At 44.6% G+C, this 21,115-nt stretch overlaps 1 protein-coding gene across 4 annotated transcripts in view; it reads right to left on the bottom strand.

Annotated features, from left to right (window-relative positions):
* VAV3 (vav guanine nucleotide exchange factor 3) overlaps window positions 1-21,115 on the bottom strand; it is a 317,308-nt gene that overhangs the window by 77,461 nt on the left and 218,732 nt on the right. For all 4 annotated transcript variants that reach the window (XM_088474051.1, XM_088474049.1, XM_088474050.1 and 1 more), the window contains exons 13-15: window positions 13,635-13,720; window positions 13,129-13,261; window positions 12,914-13,023 (exon numbers count right to left, since the gene is read on the bottom strand). In XM_088474051.1, coding sequence (XP_088330177.1) covers window positions 12,914-13,023; window positions 13,129-13,261; window positions 13,635-13,720 — 329 coding nt within the window. The remainder of the gene's footprint in view (window positions 1-12,913; window positions 13,024-13,128; window positions 13,262-13,634; window positions 13,721-21,115) is intronic.

Raw genomic sequence — 21,115 nt, forward strand, 5'->3', positions numbered from 1 at the left:
CCTCAGTCGCCTTCTCTCCTGCTCCTCAGTCGCTTTCTCTCCTGCTCCTTGGTCTTTTTCTCCTGCCCCTCAGTCTCCTTAACTCCTGCCCCTCAGTATCCTTCACTCCTGCCCCTCAATCTTTCTCTCCTACTCCTAAGTCACCTTCTCTCCTGCTCCTAAGTCGCCTTCTCTCCTGCTCCTCAGTCACTTTCTCTGCTGCTCCTCAGATGCTTTCTCTCCTGCCCCTCAGTCTCCTTAACTCCTGGCCCTCAGTCTCCTTAACTCCTGCCCCAAAGTCTCTTGCCCCTCAATCTTTCTTTCCTGCTCCACAGTCGCTTTCTCTCCTGCCCCTCAGTCCCCTTAACTCCTGCCCCTCAGTCTCCTTAACTCTTGCCCTTCAGTCGCTTTCTCTCTTGCCCCTCAATCTTTCTCCCCTGCCCCTCAGTCGCTTTCTCTCCTGCTCCTCAGTCACTTTCTCCCCTGCTCCTCAGTCGCTTTCTCCCCTGATCCTCAGTCACTTTCTCCCCTGCTCCTCAGTCGTTTTCTCCCCTGCCCCTCAATCACTTTCTTTCCTGCTCCTCAGTTGCTTTCTCTCCTGCTCCTCAGTCGCTTTTTATCCTGCTCCTTTGTCTTTCTCTCATGCCCCTCAGTCTCCTTCACTCCTGCTCCTCAGTCGCTTTCTCTCCTGCTCCACAGTCTCATTCTTTCCTGCCCCTCAGTCCCCTTAACTCCTGCCCCTCAGTCTACTTCACTCCTGCCCCTCAGTCTCTTTCCCTCTTGCCCCTCAATCTTTCTCTCCTACTCCTAAGTCACCTTCTCTCCTGCTCCTAAGTCGCCTTCTCTCCTGCTCCTCAGTCACTTTCTCTGCTGCTCCTCAGATGCTTTCTCTCCTGCCCCTCAGTCTCCTTAACTCCTGGCCCTCAGTCTCCTTAACTCCTGCCCCTAAGTCTCTTGCCCCTCAATCTTTCTTTCCTGCTCCTCAGTCGCTTTCTCTCCTGCCCCTCAGTCCCCTTAACTCCTGCCCCTCAGTCTCCTTAACTCTTGCCCTTCAGTCGCTTTCTCTCTTGCCCCTCAATCTTTCTCCGCTGCCCCTCAGTCGCTTTCTCTCCTGCTCCTCAGTCACTTTCTCCCCTGCTCCTCAGTCGCTTTCTCCCCTGATCCTCAGTCACTTTCTCCCCTGCTCCTCAGTCGTTTTCTCCCCTGCCCCTCAATCACTTTCTTTCCTGCTCCTCAGTTGCTTTCTCTCCTGCTCCTCAGTCGCATTTTATCCTGCTCCTTAGTCTTTCTCTCATGCCCCTCAGTCTCCTTCACTCCTGCTCCTCAGTCGCTTTCTCTCCTGCTCCACAGTCTCTTTCTTTCCTGCCCCTCAGTCCCCTTAACTCCTGCCCCTCAGTCTACTTCACTCCTGCCCCTCAGTCTCTTTCCCTCTTGCCCCTCAATCTTTCTCTCCTACTCCTAAGTCACCTTCTCTCCTGCTCCTAAGTCGCCTTCTCTCCTGCTCCTCAGTCACTTTCTCTGCTGCTCCTCAGATGCTTTCTCTCCTGCCCCTCAGTCTCCTTAACTCCTGGCCCTCAGTCTCCTTAACTCCTGCCCCTAAGTCTCTTGCCCCTCAATCTTTCTTTCCTGCTCCTCAGTCGCTTTCTCTCCTGCACCTCAGTCTCTTTCTCTCCTGCCCCTCAGTCGCCTTAACTCCTGCCCCTCAGTCTCCTTCACTCCTGCCCCTCAGACTCTTTCTTTCCTGCTCCTCAGTTGCTTTCTCTCCTGCGCCTCTGTCGCTTTCTCTCTTGCCCCTCAGTCTCTTTCTTTCCTGCTCCTCAGTTTCTTTCTTTCCTGCTCCTCAGTCTCTTTCTCTCCTGCCCCTCAGTGTCCTTAACTCCTGCCCCTCCAGCTCCTCAGTCTCTTTCTCTCCGGCCCCTCAGTCCCCTTAACTCCTGCCCCTCAGTCTCCTTAACTCTTGCCTTTCAGTCGCTTTCTCTCTTGCCCCTCAATCTTTCTCCCCTGCCCCTCAGTCGCTTTCTCTCCTGCTCCTCAATCACTTTCTCCCCTGCTCCTCAGTCGCTTTCTCCCCTGATCCTCAGTCACTTTCTCCCCTGCTCCTCAGTCGTTTTCTCCCTTGCCCTTCAATCACTTTCTTTCCTGCTCCTCAGTCGCTTTTTATCCTGCTCCTCAGTCTTTCTCTCATGCCCCTCAGTCTCCTTCACTCCTGCTCCTCAGTCGCTTTCTCTCCTGCTCCTCAGTCACTTTCTCCCCTGCTCCTCAGTCGCTTTCTCCCCTGATCCACAGTCACTTTCTCCCCTGCTCCTCAGTCGTTTTCTCCCTTGCCCGTCAATCACTTTCTTTCCTGCTCCTCAGTTGCTTTCTCTCCTGCTCCTCAGTCGCTTTTTATCCTGCTCCTTAGTCTTTCTCTCATGCCCCTCAGTCTCCTTCACTCCTGCTCCTCCGTCGCTTTCTCTCCTGCTCCACAGTCTCTTTCTTTCCTGCCCCTCAGTCCCCTTAACGCCTGCCCCTCAGTCTACTTCACTCCTGCCCCTCAGTCTCTTTCCCTCTTGCCCCTCAATCTTTCTCGACTGCTCCTAAGTCACCTTCTCTCCTCCTCTGTCACTTTCTCTCCTGCTCCTCAGTCACTTTCTCTCCTGCTCCTCAGATGCTTTCTCTCCTGCTCTTCTGTCGCTTTCTCTCCTGCTCCTCTGTCCCTTTCTCTCCTGCTCCTCAGTCGCTTTCTCTCCTGCTCCTCAGATGCTTTCTCTCCTGCTCCTCAGTCACTTTCTCTCCTGCTCCTCTGTCGCTTTCTCTCCTGCTCCTCTGTCGCTTTCTCTCCTGCTCCTCTGTCACTTTCTCTCCAGCTCCTCAGATGCTTTCTCTCCTGCTCCTCAGTCGCTTTCTTTGCTGCTCCTCAGTCGCCTTCTCTCCTGCTCCTCAGTCGCTTTCTCTCCTGCTCCTTGGTCTTTTTCTCCTGCCCCTCAGTCTCCTTAACTCCTGCCCCTCAGTATCCTTCACTCCTGCCCCTCAATCTTTCTCTCCTACTCCTAAGTCACCTTCTCTCCTGCTCCTAAGTCGCCTTCTCTCCTGCTCCTCAGTCACTTTCTCTGCTGCTCCTCAGATGCTTTCTCTCCTGCCCCTCAGTCTCCTTAACTCCTGGCCCTCAGTCTCCTTAACTCCTGCCCCAAAGTCTCTTGCCCCTCAATCTTTCTTTCCTGCTCCACAGTCGCTTTCTCTCCTGCCCCTCAGTCCCCTTAACTCCTGCCCCTCAGTCTACTTCACTCCTGCCCCTCAGTCTCTTTCCCTCTTGCCCCTCAATCTTTCTCTCCTACTCCTAAGTCACCTTCTCTCCTGCTCCTAAGTCGCCTTCTCTCCTGCTCCTCAGTCACTTTCTCTGCTGCTCCTCAGATGCTTTCTCTCCTGCCCCTCAGTCTCCTTAACTCCTGGCCCTCAGTCTCCTTAACTCCTGCCCCTAAGTCTCTTGCCCCTCAATCTTTCTTTCCTGCTCCTCAGTCGCTTTCTCTCCTGCCCCTCAGTCCCCTTAACTCCTGCCCCTCAGTCTCCTTAACTCTTGCCCTTCAGTCGCTTTCTCTCTTGCCCCTCAATCTTTCTCCCCTGCCCCTCAGTCGCTTTCTCTCCTGCTCCTCAGTCACTTTCTCCCCTGCTCCTCAGTCGCTTTCTCCCCTGATCCTCAGTCACTTTCTCCCCTGCTCCTCAGTCGTTTTCTCCCCTGCCCCTCAATCACTGTCTTTCCTGCTCCTCAGTTGCTTTCTCTCCTGCTCCTCAGTCGCTTTTTATCCTGCTCCTTAGTCTTTCTCTCATGCCCCTCAGTCTCCTTCACTCCTGCTCCTCAGTCGCTTTCTCTCCTGCTCCACAGTCTTTCTTTCCTGCCCCTCAGTCCCCTTAACTCCTGCCCCTCAGTCTACTTCACTCCTGCCCCTCAGTCTCTTTCCCTCTTGCCCCTCAATCTTTCTCTCCTACTCCTAAGTCACCTTCTCTCCTGCTCCTCAGTCACTTTCTCTGCTGCTCCTCAGATGCTTTCTCTCCTGCCCCTCAGTCTCCTTAACTCCTGGCCCTCAGTCTCCTTAACTCCTGCCCCTAAGTCTCTTGCCCCTCAATCTTTCTTTCCTGCTCCTCAGTCGCTTTCTCTCCTGCACCTCAGTCTCTTTCTCTCCTGCCCCTCAGTCGCCTTAACTCCTGCCCCTCAGTCTCCTTCACTCCTGCCCCTCAGACTCTTTCTTTCCTGCTCCTCAGTTGCTTTCTCTCCTGCGCCTCTGTCGCTTTCTCTCTTGCCCAACAGTCTCTTTCTTTCCTGCTCCTCAGTTTCTTTCTTTCCTGCTCCTCAGTCTCTTTCTCTCCTGCCCCTCAGTGTCCTTAACTCCTGCCCCTCCAGCTCCTCAGTCTCTTTCTCTCCGGCCCCTCAGTCCCCTTAACTCCTGCCCCTCAGTCTCCTTAACTCTTGCCTTTCAGTCGCTTTCTCTCTTGCCCCTCAATCTTTCTCCCCTGCCCCTCAGTCGCTTTCTCTCCTGCTCCTCAGTCACTTTCTCCCCTGCTCCTCAGTCGCTTTCTCCCCTGATCCTCAGTCACTTTCTCCCCTGCTCCTCAGTCGTTTTCTCCCCTGCCCCTCAATCACTTTCTTTCCTGCTCCTCAGTTGCTTTCTCTCCTGCTCCTCAGTCGCTTTTTATCCTGCTCCTTAGTCTTTCTCTCATGCCCCTCAGTCTCCTTCACTCCTGCTCCTCAGTCGCTTTCTCTCCTGCTCCACAGTCTCTTTCTTTCCTGCCCCTCAGTCCCCTTAACTCCTGCCCCTCAGTCTACTTCACTCCTGCCCCTCAGTCTCTTTCCCTCTTGCCCCTCAATCTTTCTCTCCTACTCCTAAGTCACCTTCTCTCCTGCTCCTAAGTCGCCTTCTCTCCTGCTCCTCAGTCACTTTCTCTGCTGCTCCTCAGATGCTTTCTCTCCTGCCCCTCAGTCTCCTTAACTCCTGGCCCTCAGTCTCCTTAACTCCTGCCCCTAAGTCTCTTGCCCCTCAATCTTTCTTTCCTGCTCCTCAGTCGCTTTCTCTCCTGCCCCTCAGTCCCCTTAACTCCTGCCCCTCAGTCTCCTTAACTCTTGCCCTTCAGTCGCTTTCTCTCTTGCCCCTCAATCTTTCTCCCCTGCCCCTCAGTCGCTTTCTCTCCTGCTCCTCAGTCACTTTCTCCCCTGCTCCTCAGTCGCTTTCTCCCCTGATCCTCAGTCACTTTCTCCCCTGCTCCTCAGTCGTTTTCTCCCCTGCCCCTCAATCACTGTCTTTCCTGCTCCTCAGTTGCTTTCTCTCCTGCTCCTCAGTCGCTTTTTATCCTGCTCCTTAGTCTTTCTCTCATGCCCCTCAGTCTCCTTCACTCCTGCTCCTCAGTCGCTTTCTCTCCTGCTCCACAGTCTCTTTCTTTCCTGCCCCTCAGTCCCCTTAACTCCTGCCCCTCAGTCTACTTCACTCCTGCCCCTCAGTCTCTTTCCCTCTTGCCCCTCAATCTTTCTCTCCTACTCCTAAGTCACCTTCTCTCCTGCTCCTAAGTCGCCTTCTCTCCTGCTCCTCACTCACTTTCTCTGCTGCTCCTCAGATGCTTTCTCTCCTGCCCCTCAGTCTCCTTAACTCCTGGCCCTCAGTCTCCTTAACTCCTGCCCCTAAGTCTCTTGCCCCTCAATCTTTCTTTCCTGCTCCTCAGTCGCTTTCTCTCCTGCACCTCAGTCTCTTTCTCTCCTGCCCCTCAGTCGCCTTAACTCCTGCCCCTCAGTCTCCTTCACTCCTGCCCCTCAGACTCTTTCTTTCCTGCTCCTCAGTTGCTTTCTCTCCTGCGCCTCTGTCGCTTTCTCTCTTGCCCCTCAGTCTCTTTCTTTCCTGCTCCTCAGTTTCTTTCTTTCCTGCTCCTCAGTCTCTTTCTCTCCTGCCCCTCAGTGTCCTTAACTCCTGCCCCTCCAGCTCCTCAGTCTCTTTCTCTCCGGCCCCTCAGTCCCCTTAACTCCTGCCCCTCAGTCTCCTTAACTCTTGCCTTTCAGTCGCTTTCTCTCTTGCCCCTCAATCTTTCTCCCCTGCCCCTCAGTCGCTTTCTCTCCTGCTCCTCAATCACTTTCTCCCCTGCTCCTCAGTCGCTTTCTCCCCTGATCCTCAGTCACTTTCTCCCCTGCTCCTCAGTCGTTTTCTCCCTTGCCCCTCAATCACTTTCTTTCCTGCTCCTCAGTCGCTTTTTATCCTGCTCCTTAGTCTTTCTCTCATGCCCCTCAGTCTCCTTCACTCCTGCTCCTCAGTCGCTTTCTCTCCTGCTCCACAGTCTCTTTCTTTCCTGCCCCTCAGTCCCCTTAACTCCTGCCCCTCAGTCTACTTCACTCCTGCCCCTCAGTCTCTTTCCCTCTTGCCCCTCAATCTTTCTCTCCTGCTCCTAAGTCACCTTCTCTCCTCCTCTGTCACTTTCTCTCCTGCTCCTCAGTCGCTTTCTCTCCTGCTCCTCTGTCTCTTTCTCTCCTGCTCTTCTGTAGCTTTCTCTCCTGCTCCTCTGTCACTTTCTCTCCTGCTCCTCAGTCGCTTTCTCTCCTGCTCCTCAGTCACTTTCTCTCCTGCTCCTCAGTCACTTTCTCTCCTGCTCCTCTGTCGCTTTCTCTCCTGCTCCTCTGTCGCTTTCTCTCCTGCTCCTCTGTCACTTTCTCTCCAGCTCCTCAGATGCTTTCTCTCCTGCTCCTCAGTCGCTTTCTTTACTGCTCCTCAGTCGCTTTCTCTCCTGCTCCTTAGTCTTTCTCTCCTGCCCCTCAGTCTCCTTAACTCCTGCCCCTCAGTCACTTTCTCTCCTTCCCCTCAGTCGCTTTCTCTCCTGCTCCTCAGTTGCTTTCTCTCCTGCTCCTTAGTCTTTCTCTCCTGCCACTCAGTCTCCTTAACTCCTGCCCCTCAGTCTCCTTCACTCCTGCCCCTCAGTCATTTTCTCTCTTGCCCTTCAATCTTTCTCTCCTGCTCCTCAGTCGCTTTCTCTCCTGCTCCTCAGTCGCTTTCTCTCCTGCCCCTCAGTTGCTTTCTCTCCTGCCCCTCAGTTGCTTTCTATGGATACATCAAACACCCCCTCCCATCCCCCACATGGGGCCTGACAGTATGCACTGACCTTCTATTATTATGCTCTCTCCGGACCTCGGCATGGAGGGCACCTCAGCTTCTTCTGGCTCCTCTGTCTGCGTGTGACGCGTTACTGGTCACACGCAGCAGTGGAGTGGAGGGCTGTGAGTCAGAGCGGGTAGAGGACTCAGGGCTGTGAGTCAGAGCGGCACCCGGCAGCTGTCAAATCAATGTGCTGACAGTCTGCCGGGGCTCAACTATATAACAAGCTCTCCTATCTATAGCCCTGTCGGCGGGCCCCCTGGGATCCGCCAGGCCCTAAGCGGATCTGCTACTGGGGGTGTCGCTCATCACCAAGGGAGGGTCTCGTGGATCGGAAAGGAACACAATGCTTTAAAAAAGAAAAACCATTTGCCAACTGCCCGCGGCTGCAGGGGGGCTGGCGGGCCCCTTGAAACTTCGGGCCCTTGGGCAACAGCCCATCAAGCCCAATGGAAGAGACGGCCCTGCTCCTGCCCCTCAGTTGCTTTCTCCCCTGCCCCTCAGTCGCTTTCTCTCCTGCCCTTCAGTCGCTTTCTCTCCTGCCCCTCAGCCGCTTTCACTCCTGCCCTTTAGTCTCTTTCTCGCCTGCCTCAGTTTGTGTCTGTGTATGTATGTGTAGCAATATATACTGTACATTGAGATTTCTATTCCTTTTGTATGAAAACAAAAATATTTTTTTATGTGACTTTATTTTATTTTGACATTATTTAAATATTATTTAAATATATAGAATGTACTTACTAGCTAGAAGCTGATTAGTTGCTATGTGCAATATCTCCATTTGCTCACTTCTCCACTCTTTAGAAGGTTTAATACATTTGCTCCTATGTAGATTAGTACATAAAACCCTTGAGACCAAATGCAGTAGCCCAAGATTTGCTGGTCCCAGTGTGATTCTGGTGGGATAGTAGCCGCTAGATTTAAAGCAGCAATTAGTTTTAAGACAAAACCCGGTTAATTTTTACTTAAAACTAATTGCTACTTTAAATCTTGTGGCTATAGCGGTGGAACCTGTAAATCGTAAAAATGTTCACGTGGAGAGCTCATAGCCTAATATACTGTATGTTTATTTTGTACTGTACACCATTGTATGAGGGGCGCTTTCAATGAGCCTTACTCAATTAAAAAAACAATCTACAAATACCCCTATATAATTTACAATTACAATATACAATTATCAAAGCTGGTGTATAGCAACGTAACCAAACTCAGGAAAAATCTTACAGTTGATACTAAGAAATATATTTAGCAATAATATGGTTATCTTTATGTTAAATATAATAAAGATTTTCACTGAATGTATTTAAAGGGAATCTAAACATAAATGTATTATTCCTTTAATAAAACATTTGATTTAAAAAGTTGGACTCTCCTTGCACAGTTGTCCTTTTCATCTACCTTCCAGGCTCATGTCACCTACAGGCCAGTGGTTGCCATGTAGAAGCCTCCATAGCAAACCTGACTTAAAATCCCCCCCACACACACACACACTCAGAACTAGGGATGGCCATCAACTGGTTAACCATTGATGGTTTTCAACTAATCGTGCGAAAATCAAGATGGTTGAACCATTAATAGCCCCTGATCTCATATGCACAGGCTGCACAGTCCTTGCTGATGTCTACCATCGGTCAACATCCATCAATGGTAAAACTATTTATCATTGTTGTTAGACCTGTGATGGTTACTAACCATCGATGGTCATCCCTACTCAGGACAGGATGCTGAAATATCCTTGCACAGAGAGGTCTACTTGTCCTGTCCTTATACATTATTTCCGCTGATATCAATACTTACATATTGTTCCTTTGCACTCACAATAACATTTAAGAGTTCTTTCCAATGCCCTACAAAATTGAGTGGCACAACTGGAGATACAGATGTGTCCTCATACACCTATCCTCAATACGCCATTGCACTCAGTGACTTTTTTGTTTCTTTTTCAGCCTCAAATGCATCTTAGTCACAAACAAATGCAACAAACCGCTTCATGAGACAGCAATGATTAATGTGATATGCAACACTTGTGTATCAGTGTGCGACGGAGTCTGTATACGAAGTACAATGGAAAAAAGCAGCGGCCTCTGCATGATAGCACTTTGTATACAGAGTCAGACGTACACAGATATACAAACGTCATATAACAAATGAACCAATGCAGTCTCGTGAAGCGGTCTGTCACATCCGTGTGCGACTAAAAAGCATTTGTGGGCAAGAAAAGATGCAAAAAAGTCACTGAACGCAAGCCAAGTCACATGGCGTATTGAGGCTAGGTATATGAGGACACTTCTGTATCTCCAGTTGTGCCACTCATTTTTGTGGGGCATTAGAAAGACAAGTCATGACGTACAGGAGCTGGCACGCCGAGAAGAGCTGTTTGACGTGACTGCAGCAATAGTGTATGAGGACAGATCTGTAATAAATGTAAATGGATCTGGTCCAATTAGCAGATAATCCTGGCAAACAAGCAACTACTGCACCTGTCTGCTATATTAGTGCAACATTTATTGCATGGGTCTTCTAATAACCAACCATTATTTAATTTATAAGGTTTTTTTATAACCCAAATGATTTATTTTGTAATAAAAAGTAGTTCTGAATGTGTTACTGCTCAGCTGATAAGGAGTGCAGTATATTGTAGCAGAGATCATATACATTATAGACATTTGGGGTTCACTTTATCAAATTTGCTGCATACTGTGGGTGCTCACATAACTCCACCCAAAACTAACATTATAGTATAATAGAAGATTCCACCTAACTTTGGGGGAGAAGTATCAAGCCTCCTAAAAAGTGGACAAGTTGCCCATAGCAACCAATCAGCTTCTAGCTAGTATTTATCAAGTACATACTCTAAAATAATAAGTAAAAGCTAATTGGTTGATATGCACAACATCTCCACTTGTCCACTTCTCCACACTTTAGAAGGCTTGATGCATTTCCCCTTTGTCTGGTACCTGGGACTTGCAATTTCCCCCCTGCCTACCACAACATTTAACCATCTGATAACTCCCATTCCAAGACTGGGGGCAGGTTTCAAAGTGAAGAGCTCGGAAAATGTTATATTGAGGGCTGATTGGGGGGACCATGTGTATTGGACCTCCCTACTGTGCAGTGGTCCCCTACCCACCATACCTGTTGCCGGTGGCTCCATCAAAAAGAAGGCGCATGCATAGAAGACAGCAAAGACTCTGGTACAGTGCCAAAGTCTTTGCTATCTATTGTGCCGACACCAAATTTCCGAAGCATGGTGTCACCAGGAGCAAACATTGGGAGGCGAGTGCACATGGCCACAGTGTGAAATCTGTTGGGTGGAGGATGTGCCACGTGGGGCCCCACTTGACCCATGTGCTCTGCACACCTTGCACCCATTGTAGATACGCCACTGTGAATTTAGATACTAATACATTTTTATTGGTATATGTTGAGATCTGTTAGGGGTTACCACAAGTCTGCAATCTCACTTTTACCATGCCAGCATGCACACTTTCTCCATCACCATGAGGCATGAGTAATCATGTTCTCTCTCTGACAGGGTCATTCCATGCCAAGTCATTACAGCTTCCAACCCGACCGTCTCAGATTTTGATGACATTTGTTAGGATGATAGACGACATAAAGTACCTTTCATATGTAAAGTTTAGCCCTCAGTGATACACGGTGTTCATGCAGCAGGGTTGCAAACATGAGAAAAAATGTAAAATTTATGCTTGCGAGGTCAACTAAAACGAATCATACCTTTGTAACTAATTGTGGTAGAACTTTCATGTTGGTCTTGTTTTGAAGCTAAGGGACCATTGACTTTTACATTTCAAGGTCACATGATGTGACCTTTGATCATGAATATCTAAAAAAGTGTATGTTACATTATTTTGTACATAAAGTATGTTATACACTTAAACACAATCTCTTTTTGGTATAAGTTTCATTTTGGTAAGCCTTTGGGAACAGGAGTAAAAAAAATATTAAGTATGGCATTTGAACCCTTCTTGTACTAAACATGCAACTGACAAGTTCAGACTTGTCTTGTAGTGTCTCTCTCTGTGTTCTAGGGATGGCCATTGGTGGGTTTCTATCGATAGTCACCATCGATGGCACCATCTGTTATAACCATCAATGGTACAATAATAATCTATGGTGAACCATCAATGGTTTGCACCACTCGATGGCCACTGCTGGCGGGTGTCTGGCAAGCCACGGGGTAATCAAAAAATGGGACGGGGCTTAGGTGGCGGGGCTTAGCGCATAGTCAGGGGGCGAGGCTAAGCTCTGTTTCATTAAGAGAAAAAACCCATTGGGTTCCACTTTGCCATCGATGGCAGAAAAATAATTGGCTCTGCCGTCAATGGCAAAACCATCCGAGAGTGGGTGCTACTATTAGGTAGCAATAATTATTTTGGGGTGAGCGTTTGGGAGTGGGGCCCCCGGAGTTGCTCTGGCTGGGCTTTTTTCAGGGCATCACCACTTAAATCACATAGATACTTTTTCATCACCTTTCTATTTGTTTGTTTATTATTTATGTAATTTTAATTCCTCATTTTATTAACACTTATTGATTATCTTTACACATCTATACTTTATACTTCACTATCACCTTTTTCCCCCTTTTCGTGTGATGCCCTGGGGATGGTCCTTGGATGGAATTTTTTGGGGTAACCTGCTCCTCGGACGTGAACCCCTTAATGTTAGGGACGCCAGTAATAGAGGAGCCTTGACGCTGGCCTGGCGCTTATTCATATATTTACAAATGTATGTAACTAATACCTCTGAATTTCTATTATCATGTATGATTCAAGTATTTTTGTTGATATTGCTGCAGTGTGCTGGAGGGAATCTACCTTTTTTTCTGTGGTTCAGTGTAAACCCCGCCCTCTGCAAGCACCTGTGCTATGTCATTAAGCTGATGTTAGCGACGTCCATACTTTTTGTTTTCATAGAAAACATGCAGGGACTGATTTAACAAATTGAGTCTAATAGACATTAATGTATTTAGCAATCTCTTCACAGGGTCTCTCTGGGAAGATTATTGGCAGTCGAGCATCCTGCATAATTGGCAAAATTAAAAAACAATTTGCAGATACACTTTGCTGCTGAGTAGGGTATGTGCAGGCAAGGTAATATTATATATCTGAAGTTATATAGGTTATGTAATAGGAACAAAATACTGATAATTACAAGTGATTATATAGAATAGAAGGTATTAAGCTTAGTGATCTGTTACATGAGATCATTATTTAAACTTGCAACAATTACCATCAATTGCTGGCAAATATGCATCCTGGCTGCATAGTGACCACTTACAGGAGTTACATAGACGATAGATGAATTTTCAGTCACTACCATATGTATATTTCTAATATGACTAAATACAGATGTACCCTGATTTACACCCATTATTAAAATAACAATAAAGATAAAACATAGACACAGGAACTATGGTACCATTAAGAAATCAACAGAACACTTATACAGGATCATTCATTTTTTAGATGCTTGTTTAACTATTAATTCTAAAGTAAATCTACCTCATACTCAAGCAGGTATTGAATAATAATAATAATGAAAATGATAACGATGATAATGATAATACTAATAATATAAAATGTTCTAAATATGTTAATCATAAATACTTTGAGTGCTTGGTTTTCATATAACATTATCAGTCTGCATTACTACATTGGTACAGTACTATGCTTTTATATTAAATGCTTGTACTGTACCTGAACTGTAATATTTTTGTACAGTATATTTATATCTTAGAAAAATTGGCAACACATTTAAACAATTTGTGTCCATATATGCACATACTCCACATACATACACAAGTACAAACTTACAATGCCATTGCAAATTGTTCCAGCAATTTCTTCCTCAAGTCTCTGGTTTTGCAGTAAAATTCAAAGCCATTTTGCCCCTGAACATGTGTAAGATAGAATCCATACGACCACTGTAGAACATATTACAGTATGAAATTAGGACTAACATATTCAGGCTTCCATAGATATATCAATAAATTTACATCCAAAACTTTTTTACATTTTTAAATGTTTACCTTTTTGTTTTCCTTGTCATTAGTGGGATTATTAGTTATTTTGTATTTGTGAAGATCTATCACCTCCTTCATTTCATAATTGTCCCCTCTTCTTTTGCACACAATGACAGCCTTATCAAATAGGAATATATACCTTGAAAACAGTGTAAAACATAACATCAGCATTATCTGAATTCAATACTTTGAAAATTGAATTGATTACACAGAGTCACCTGATTCGACAATGGAAGTGACCCTATCACCCAGCAAACACGCCATAGGTCACTAATCTCACGTGGGACTGACCCTGAAACTTGGTAAACATATTACCGACAGTGGGTCACCGAATAAGCACATCACTGTTATTGGACGTATGTTTTAATCATTAACATCTAACTGTCAATAGGTCACTGTAGGTTACAGTACTCCTAAATTTAGCTGACCATTTAACCAAGTCAGCATGTCTCAGTTACTGGCTTACAGTACTTTGTTTATGAATAGGACATACATATAGATAGTCTCTTTACCTGTCTTGCCTTGTGCGTTTATCCAGTGTACTGAACTTGATCTCGCCATCCACCTTCGGTCTTCCATAAAGTATCAGAGGTTGATTCTAGACACAAGAGTACAGTTGTCATTTATGATATCTGAAAACAAACTCCTTATTTTATAGATGACTACCTATAAATGTAAAAAAGCTTCTTTTATGCTATTTCTCATTAAATCATTCTGTGTAAAGCACTGCGGAATATGTGTGTGCTGTATTAATAACTGGTAATAAATAAATAATAAATGAATGCTCTTGCTGGTTAAGAATATCATTATAAGGGTATATTATGAACAGTAAGGAATGTGGACATGCACTGCTACTTTCTATATGCAAGTGCACCTAATTGTTGGAAAGACCCCAGTAAAAGGTGATGGCACTCATCCGCCAGATAACAAAGGACTGCTAATATAAAACAGTACACACGTGAAAGTCTTACAGCATACATTTGTAAATGGTTGTGTGACAAATTCACCACTAAGAAAGGTGATCCAACCTAGGATGGTCCTAGTCAGTGAGCGTACCAACATGTGTCAAATAGTGCACAAGCACTATAGATTTGTAATACACCCCATGGGAGGCTTATACTTATCCTAAGGCAGCTCCCACAGGTGCCTCCCCAAATAATAATCATTGTACTAAGACTGTCTATATTATGTGTAACTTTTGTATCTTTGAAGTAGTTATATTGCTTGCAGTGCAGCTAGAACTGTGCTTTTCCACCAAACAGGACGAAGACTGGTTCATACCAATTCTAATGAGGTGCAAAAATCAGGTCAAAAATCAGGGAGAAACTTCTGTGTGGCCACTGTAGCCCTGGGAATGGCTCCCTAAGTGTACCATCTCCATCCCATTCATTTACTTGAAAAACTCTATCCTGCTAAACAAACTCTGAATTCTCCACTTGGATAAAAAACTAGACACATTCGTGTTACACTCATGTTCATGGCCACCATTACAGATGTTGAGCCCCTGTAAATTAGGTGGAGGGTGCAGTCAAGCATGTGGGTGCGTGGGAAAGGCACATCATTAACATCAGGCCACATGTGCAGAAGCACAATCTAGCGTATCTAGGGTGAAATTCTCTGTAGGGACAGGAGGCAGAGGGGTAGATAGGTAGAAAGTAGCCAGGCAGGGGCTTTGACCAGATTTACCTATTCATGAATGCCCCTGAGCCAGACTGCAATCCTGGAAAAGTAACAGAGCGGACCAAAACCTTCCACCTAAACCAGTGTTGGCTAACCTTGACACTCCAGCTGTTATGGAACTACATAACCCAGCATGCACTGCTACAGTTTTGCTATTAGGGCATGCTAAAACTGTGGCAGGGCATGCTGGGATATATAGTTCCACAACAGCTGGAGTGTCAAGGTTAGCCAACACTGACCTAAACTGTGTGCACAGCCAAAGGTTGGGATGGATTAAGGAGGGGAGGAGCACAGGAAGAGGGATGGACCCAGGCCCTCCCATTCTCACTGACAGGTGACCCTTCCTGTCAGCCTCCAACCCACCCAATATTCCTGCATGTCTAACACTCTGACACATAGATGTAAGATGGTTCCATCTGCAGACACTGTGCTCTTAATTTTAGCCCATAGCAGCCTTACTTCTTACACTAAGTGCCCTGGGCCCCTAAAGACTGAATCCAGGTTTGAGGTGGGGTAAGAAGTGACACTGGGATCTGTACCTCACTGACTGAGTGATGTTGCCAGGGCTATATTACAATGTTCTATGCAGAAATACTATGTTAAGGAAATGAAGACACAGCTGTTTGGATTACTTTATTGACATTATTTAAATGATTTAAGAGACAAATCAGATTTATGCTAAACATATATTTACTGTAGTTAATGGTAAAAAGGTGTTCAGTGCAAATGTGCTGCAAAACTATTTGCTTCATAACTATGTTTTCTAAAAGATATAAAATGCGCTAAACGCTCATGGCAAGAACGAGAGCAAATAAATCTAAAATAAATTTGAAAAAAAATAACATTTTGGGTCAAAGCTTATTAGAAATTGCAAGACATTATACATTGTAGCAATAATTCATGATTATGATATATTTCTTCAACTGTCATCCGCTTACATAGAATGCTGAGATAATGGATCAATGGTCTCATCCTGCCCTCTCATGGCCATTCCGGACATTACACTTTAAAATGTGTGGAAACATTAGCCTGGAAATTCAATTTTAATAATGTTTTCCAAGATATAGATAGTAGACATTACTGAGTAGGGTCTACTCAAATTCCATTTGAACATATATTCCTCAAACTCTGCCATTAAAGTCCAGGTTTTAGGAATATCTATGCTTGAGTCAATATGGTTAAATCAAATTGACTGAGGTACTAATTAAGTCACATGTGCCAAAACATGGATATTCTTAAAACCTGGACTGTAATGGTTTGGGAACCACTGGTGTAGCACCAACATTTTCCTCAACACCCTACAGCAGCGGTTCTCAAACTCTGCCATTACAGTCCAGGTAGCATACAAGCGTAAGACAGTTTTAAGCAGTAGACAAAACATTGGGAATTGGGAGTTTGGGAACCTCTGTGCTACAAAAAATCAGATATTCATATTATCTTACAGTTAATTAATTAACATGTGAGTGATTCAGCTTAATATGTTTTTTTTAGTTCTACCTGTAATACAATTAACACTTACTAGAATGAGGTATTTGCACAGGTAATGTGACAAATACAGGAATAGAAGGAAGCTAAGAAACACCATTAGTTACACTGAATTTGATAATGTATGTTAAAATGCAAATCTGCAGTTTCCTGTGCTACATCGTATTGTTTTTTTCTTGTTTATAATAAATAAAAAATGACTGTATATAACAATATCTAGAAGGAGCAAATGTTTTATATGGAAGAGCTACTAATAAAAAGCAGGAAAACCACATGTAAATATATTCATCAGAACTTATTATTGTCACATTTTTCAACAAAATCTGGCTAAAAGAGACTGAGCATTTCCTGCGCATTGGAAAAGGTACTGCGGCTGCCACACGTTCACAAGCTTATCTCAAATATCTGTTATCATGAGACACTCCTGAAATTTTCATAGATACACTGTTATAAGTTGTTTTTGCTGGTACACAAAGTTGATCACTACTGTTAGATTCCTTCTCCATGTCATTGGATTTCAGGCTCAGAATGGCCACTGCAATTACGAAGGGATACATGTGTGAGCCGTTAAGCCTCTGGCACACTGAACAATGGGAAACATCATACCAATGGCTTCATTTTAACCCCAAGGTCTTTCCACATCTCCATATGGTCACATTTCTAAATGTCCATATTTTGCATTGAGTACACAGAGGAAAGCGAGAGTTTTAGCAAGAGCCATTTTCTTCTCAAGCTTACTGTAGTACAGTGGTCACCATTACTGCCTCACAGCACTGACGTTGTGACTTCATTTCTTAACCAATGACCTATTGGTGTGGAGTTTGCATGTTCTCCTGTGTTTGCGTGGGAGTCCTCCTAGTGCTCCAGTTTTCTCTCACACTCCAAATTTGACAAAGACTAATACCATTATGTGTGTCCATGTGGTAGGGAATATGGATTGTAAACTCCACTGGGGCAGGGACTGATGCGAATGACTAAATATTTTCTGTAAATGGCTGTGTAATGTGTGTGATATATAACAGGCAAAAAATACATATAATAACACTTTATGTCTTCCATTGTTATTACAATCTGAGCAGTATATTATTTATTTTTTTACTGCTGTCTGCATCCTTTGATTTCGGTTCTATGGTGAATTGATCAGGTCTGGTGTCCGTGGTAACTAGTCATACAAACTATTACCCTTTTTGTGGGATTGGAGTCGGACCCATTAGTTCCTTCCCTGTCAGTTGCATTAAAAGTATAAATGTTGCGTTGCCTAATAAGAAAGAGCTTTATCGCAATTGAATGTCTGCTGAGATGTTTAATTTAGGCAATCTGGTACAAGGTCTTCTTTCTTTCCTTTATTTGCAAAATACGATTGTATTCCATCTTCCTAGGTTTCCCTCCATGTCTAGTTACTGTGCAGTCTGCTGATTATTTCTGCCCTCTGTGTCATGCATTGTAACTGGTGTAGCTGCAGTATCCGGTCAATTGGTCAACACTAAAATGATCGACATTTAGAAGGTCAATGCCAGAAGGTTGATACATTCTGATTTTCGACAGTCAAAAAGTCAACATGGTTATTAGGTTGACCATCATTCTGTAGACATGTATTTAGGTTGACAGGGTTAAATTGTCGGCACATTCAAAATTTTGACATTTAACATGTCGACACTAAAATGTCAACATCTGTTTTTCTAGCTTTTTAGGACTGGGCTTAGGCTGAAATATAATTAAATGTCATTTTCAATGTGTCGACCATTTAACCCAGTCGACCTAAATACATGTCGACAGAACGATGGTCGACCTAATGACCATGTCGACCTATTGACTGTCGATATTCAAAACCAGCCAAACTTTTGGCGTTGACCTTTTGAATGTTGACCTTTTCACTGTCGATCTTTCATACCATAGGTGGTAGCATATCTAGTTCATCTAAGATAAGGCTTAGGTCTGTCATAATTTGTGTTGGTGAAAATGTTAAATAGTACAAAAAAAATTAAATGATTTATTAGAACTGTCACTGTGACATAATTGTAGCATAAATTCAGTGAGGTTTCCTAGTTTATAAAAAAAGAGTAAAAGATCACATACAGTACTGTCCTATCCAGACTGCTATCTAGAGTACAACAGACAGAATAGGATGCGGTCAATATTCCGACCACGGGGATTCCGGCACTCAGAATGTCGGCACCGGAATCCCGACACCTGTCAGAATCCCGGCGCTGGCATCCTAACCGCCAGAATCCCGAAGGTAAGTAGCGGGGTTAGGGTTAGGCACTAGGGGGGAGGATTAGGTTTATGGTGCGAGGAGGGGGAGGTTAGGTTTAGGCACTAGGGGGGAAGGTTAGGGTTAGGCACCGGGGAGGGAGGGTTATAGTAAGGAGAGGGGGAGGGTTAGAATACTGACCAACAAGTGTCGGTATTCTAACACTGTCGGGATTCTGAGCGCCGGGAACCCGAGTGCCAGCATCCCGTACCCATCCCAGAGAGAACATGATTCTTTGTTTTTCTTTTTTTATTAACTAAAGTCCCAAACAATTTCCATGTTCTCAGATTCCTATTTTTAATAGTAATGGACTCGCAGGCACATACTGTAGCTATAATATTCTTATGGCCCCTTACACTTTTTCTTGACATACTATTATGTGAGAGCAGAGATGAGGTTTATAATAGAGAAAATAAACACAAAGCACCTCATTTACTATGCACACTGGATGTGCAACGCAAAATACACTGGCTTGCACTCATCTTAATTCGCCCATAAAGGCTGCACTCCTATATCTGGAGACACGTGCAAATTAGAACTTCCCTTAGCTTGTGCAGAGGCAAAATAGTGTAAGAGTAGCATCAAAAATCCAACCTTCCACTGATTTGTGCTCATTTTTATGGACAAGAAAAGACTATATTTGGAAGTCAGGCACCACTCAATTAAACAGCACAATCAGTACTAAGAAGAAGACCCACCTGTACTCACATACCTCCAGGCTCCAGTAGCTCTGCGGCTGATTCTACCACCTTGTTGTAGGATACTTACCAAGATATGGATTAGCTGTGGGAACAACTGCCCCATTTGAAGATAGTGATGCTCAGCGGCAGCAGAATTACTAGTGCCAGGAGATATGTGAGTACAGGTGGGACTGTACAATGTCCAATATCCACTATTCACGCTCACACATTTGTGCTTTTATCATCTTACGTGGCACGAGCTGCTCATAGCTGTAAACACATTTTAATATAAATTGAGATACCTGCAGTACTGAATTAGGACTTTGTGTTCCTTATAGAGGTGCAATTGAGCCTTATTTTCAGCTTAATGATACATATTTGGTGATATCCATTTTTCTGTGAAAAATACTCCCTGCTGATTAATTTGTCAAAGATCATTGTACCCTGCTCTCCGTTAATGTTTGCTTTATGATCAATGCAAACTATTCTAGTTTTTAAAGTTGCTTAAGTTAATTTATTTTATTTTTTAAGAAATTAATAGTTTCTACTCTTCCTTTTAGTAATTGTCTAGTGGTCTTTTGAATTTCATTTATAATTCTTCCCTAAAGAGAGTTTTTTCTTTTATACACTTTTTGGATTCTGATCTAACAGCGTTCTCCAAATCTGGTTCTTTTTTTATTATATTTTTATGGAAGCACATGGATCTGTGCATAAAGATTGTGGCATCTGCAGGGGGAGCAAAAGGTTTAATCTTCTCATGCGAGGATGGTGGGCAGATCAGGAAATCCAGAGATAAATGCTAGCTGAGCTCACATGTCCCCTCTAAGTTGAGTCAAAATGCAAAACTAAGATTTGTTTTGCATAACAAAACATTTAAATTGGATGCATGGGTTGCTATACTGTACCCACTGGTTTATGAGTGCCGACAAAACTTCTTTTTCCAGCAAAATAATTGACTGTTATACAATGTTCCCTCCCTCTCATAAATGTTGGCATAATGGGGCTGGTTTGAGCAGTATTTTTTAAGAAAATCCAAAAATTAGTTTCATAAAGAACAGCTTCTGAAGAGATATTTTTACTGCTCGAGCCATAACAACAGTTCCATAAAGGTAAACAGAATCTGAGTGTGCACTGATCTATATGAGAGGAAAAAAATAGGTGCTCTTGCTTCTGAAATTTGTGCTGAATGTCTGTATTTGTACACTTTCCCAAGTTATATTTAGGGGAATATTTATTAATTATCGGGAAGTTTCAGTTGATGGTAGGGTTCAGGGGTGGGACACATCCCATGAGGCCATAGACCACAGTTGTCGACATGTCACCAAGCAATCTGGTGGTGGTTCCATAATGGTGTGGAGTGTGTATGGGCATGGGTTGGGTTCGCTGGTCCGCCTGAACTGCATTGACCAGTAACCGCTATGTTGCATTGCTTGATGACCATTTGCAGCCCTTCTTGGACTTCATGTACCCCCACAACGATGCAATATTCCAGCAGGATAATGCACCGTGTCATCAGTCCTAAGTTATCCAGAACTGATTCAAGGAGCATTCTGTTAAGTTGCAAAATATGGTGTGGCCCCCACGTTCACCCAACGTGAATCCAATCGAGCATTTATGGGACGTGGCAGAGAGGTCCAATCGCACCCAAGATCCCGCAACTACAAATATCAGGGAGCTGTGGGAAGCTATCCAGATGGCATGGGTCAACATCTCTCCAGAGGTCTTCCGACCACTTGTGGAATCAATGCCACGTTGAGTTGCTGCACTTCGCCAGGCTAGCTGGGGTCCTATAAGATACTAGCCATCTATCCCATGACTTTTTGCACTTAGGTGTAGAAACCTTTAGGGTTTGCTTTAGCAAACAAATACAGGGGATTTTCCCTATGATGAAGTCCAG

This window comes from Taudactylus pleione, unplaced genomic scaffold (genome assembly GCF_031769625.1).
Source record: "Taudactylus pleione unplaced genomic scaffold, aTauple2 ptg000146l, whole genome shotgun sequence".
NCBI lineage: Eukaryota > Metazoa > Chordata > Amphibia > Anura > Myobatrachidae > Taudactylus > Taudactylus pleione.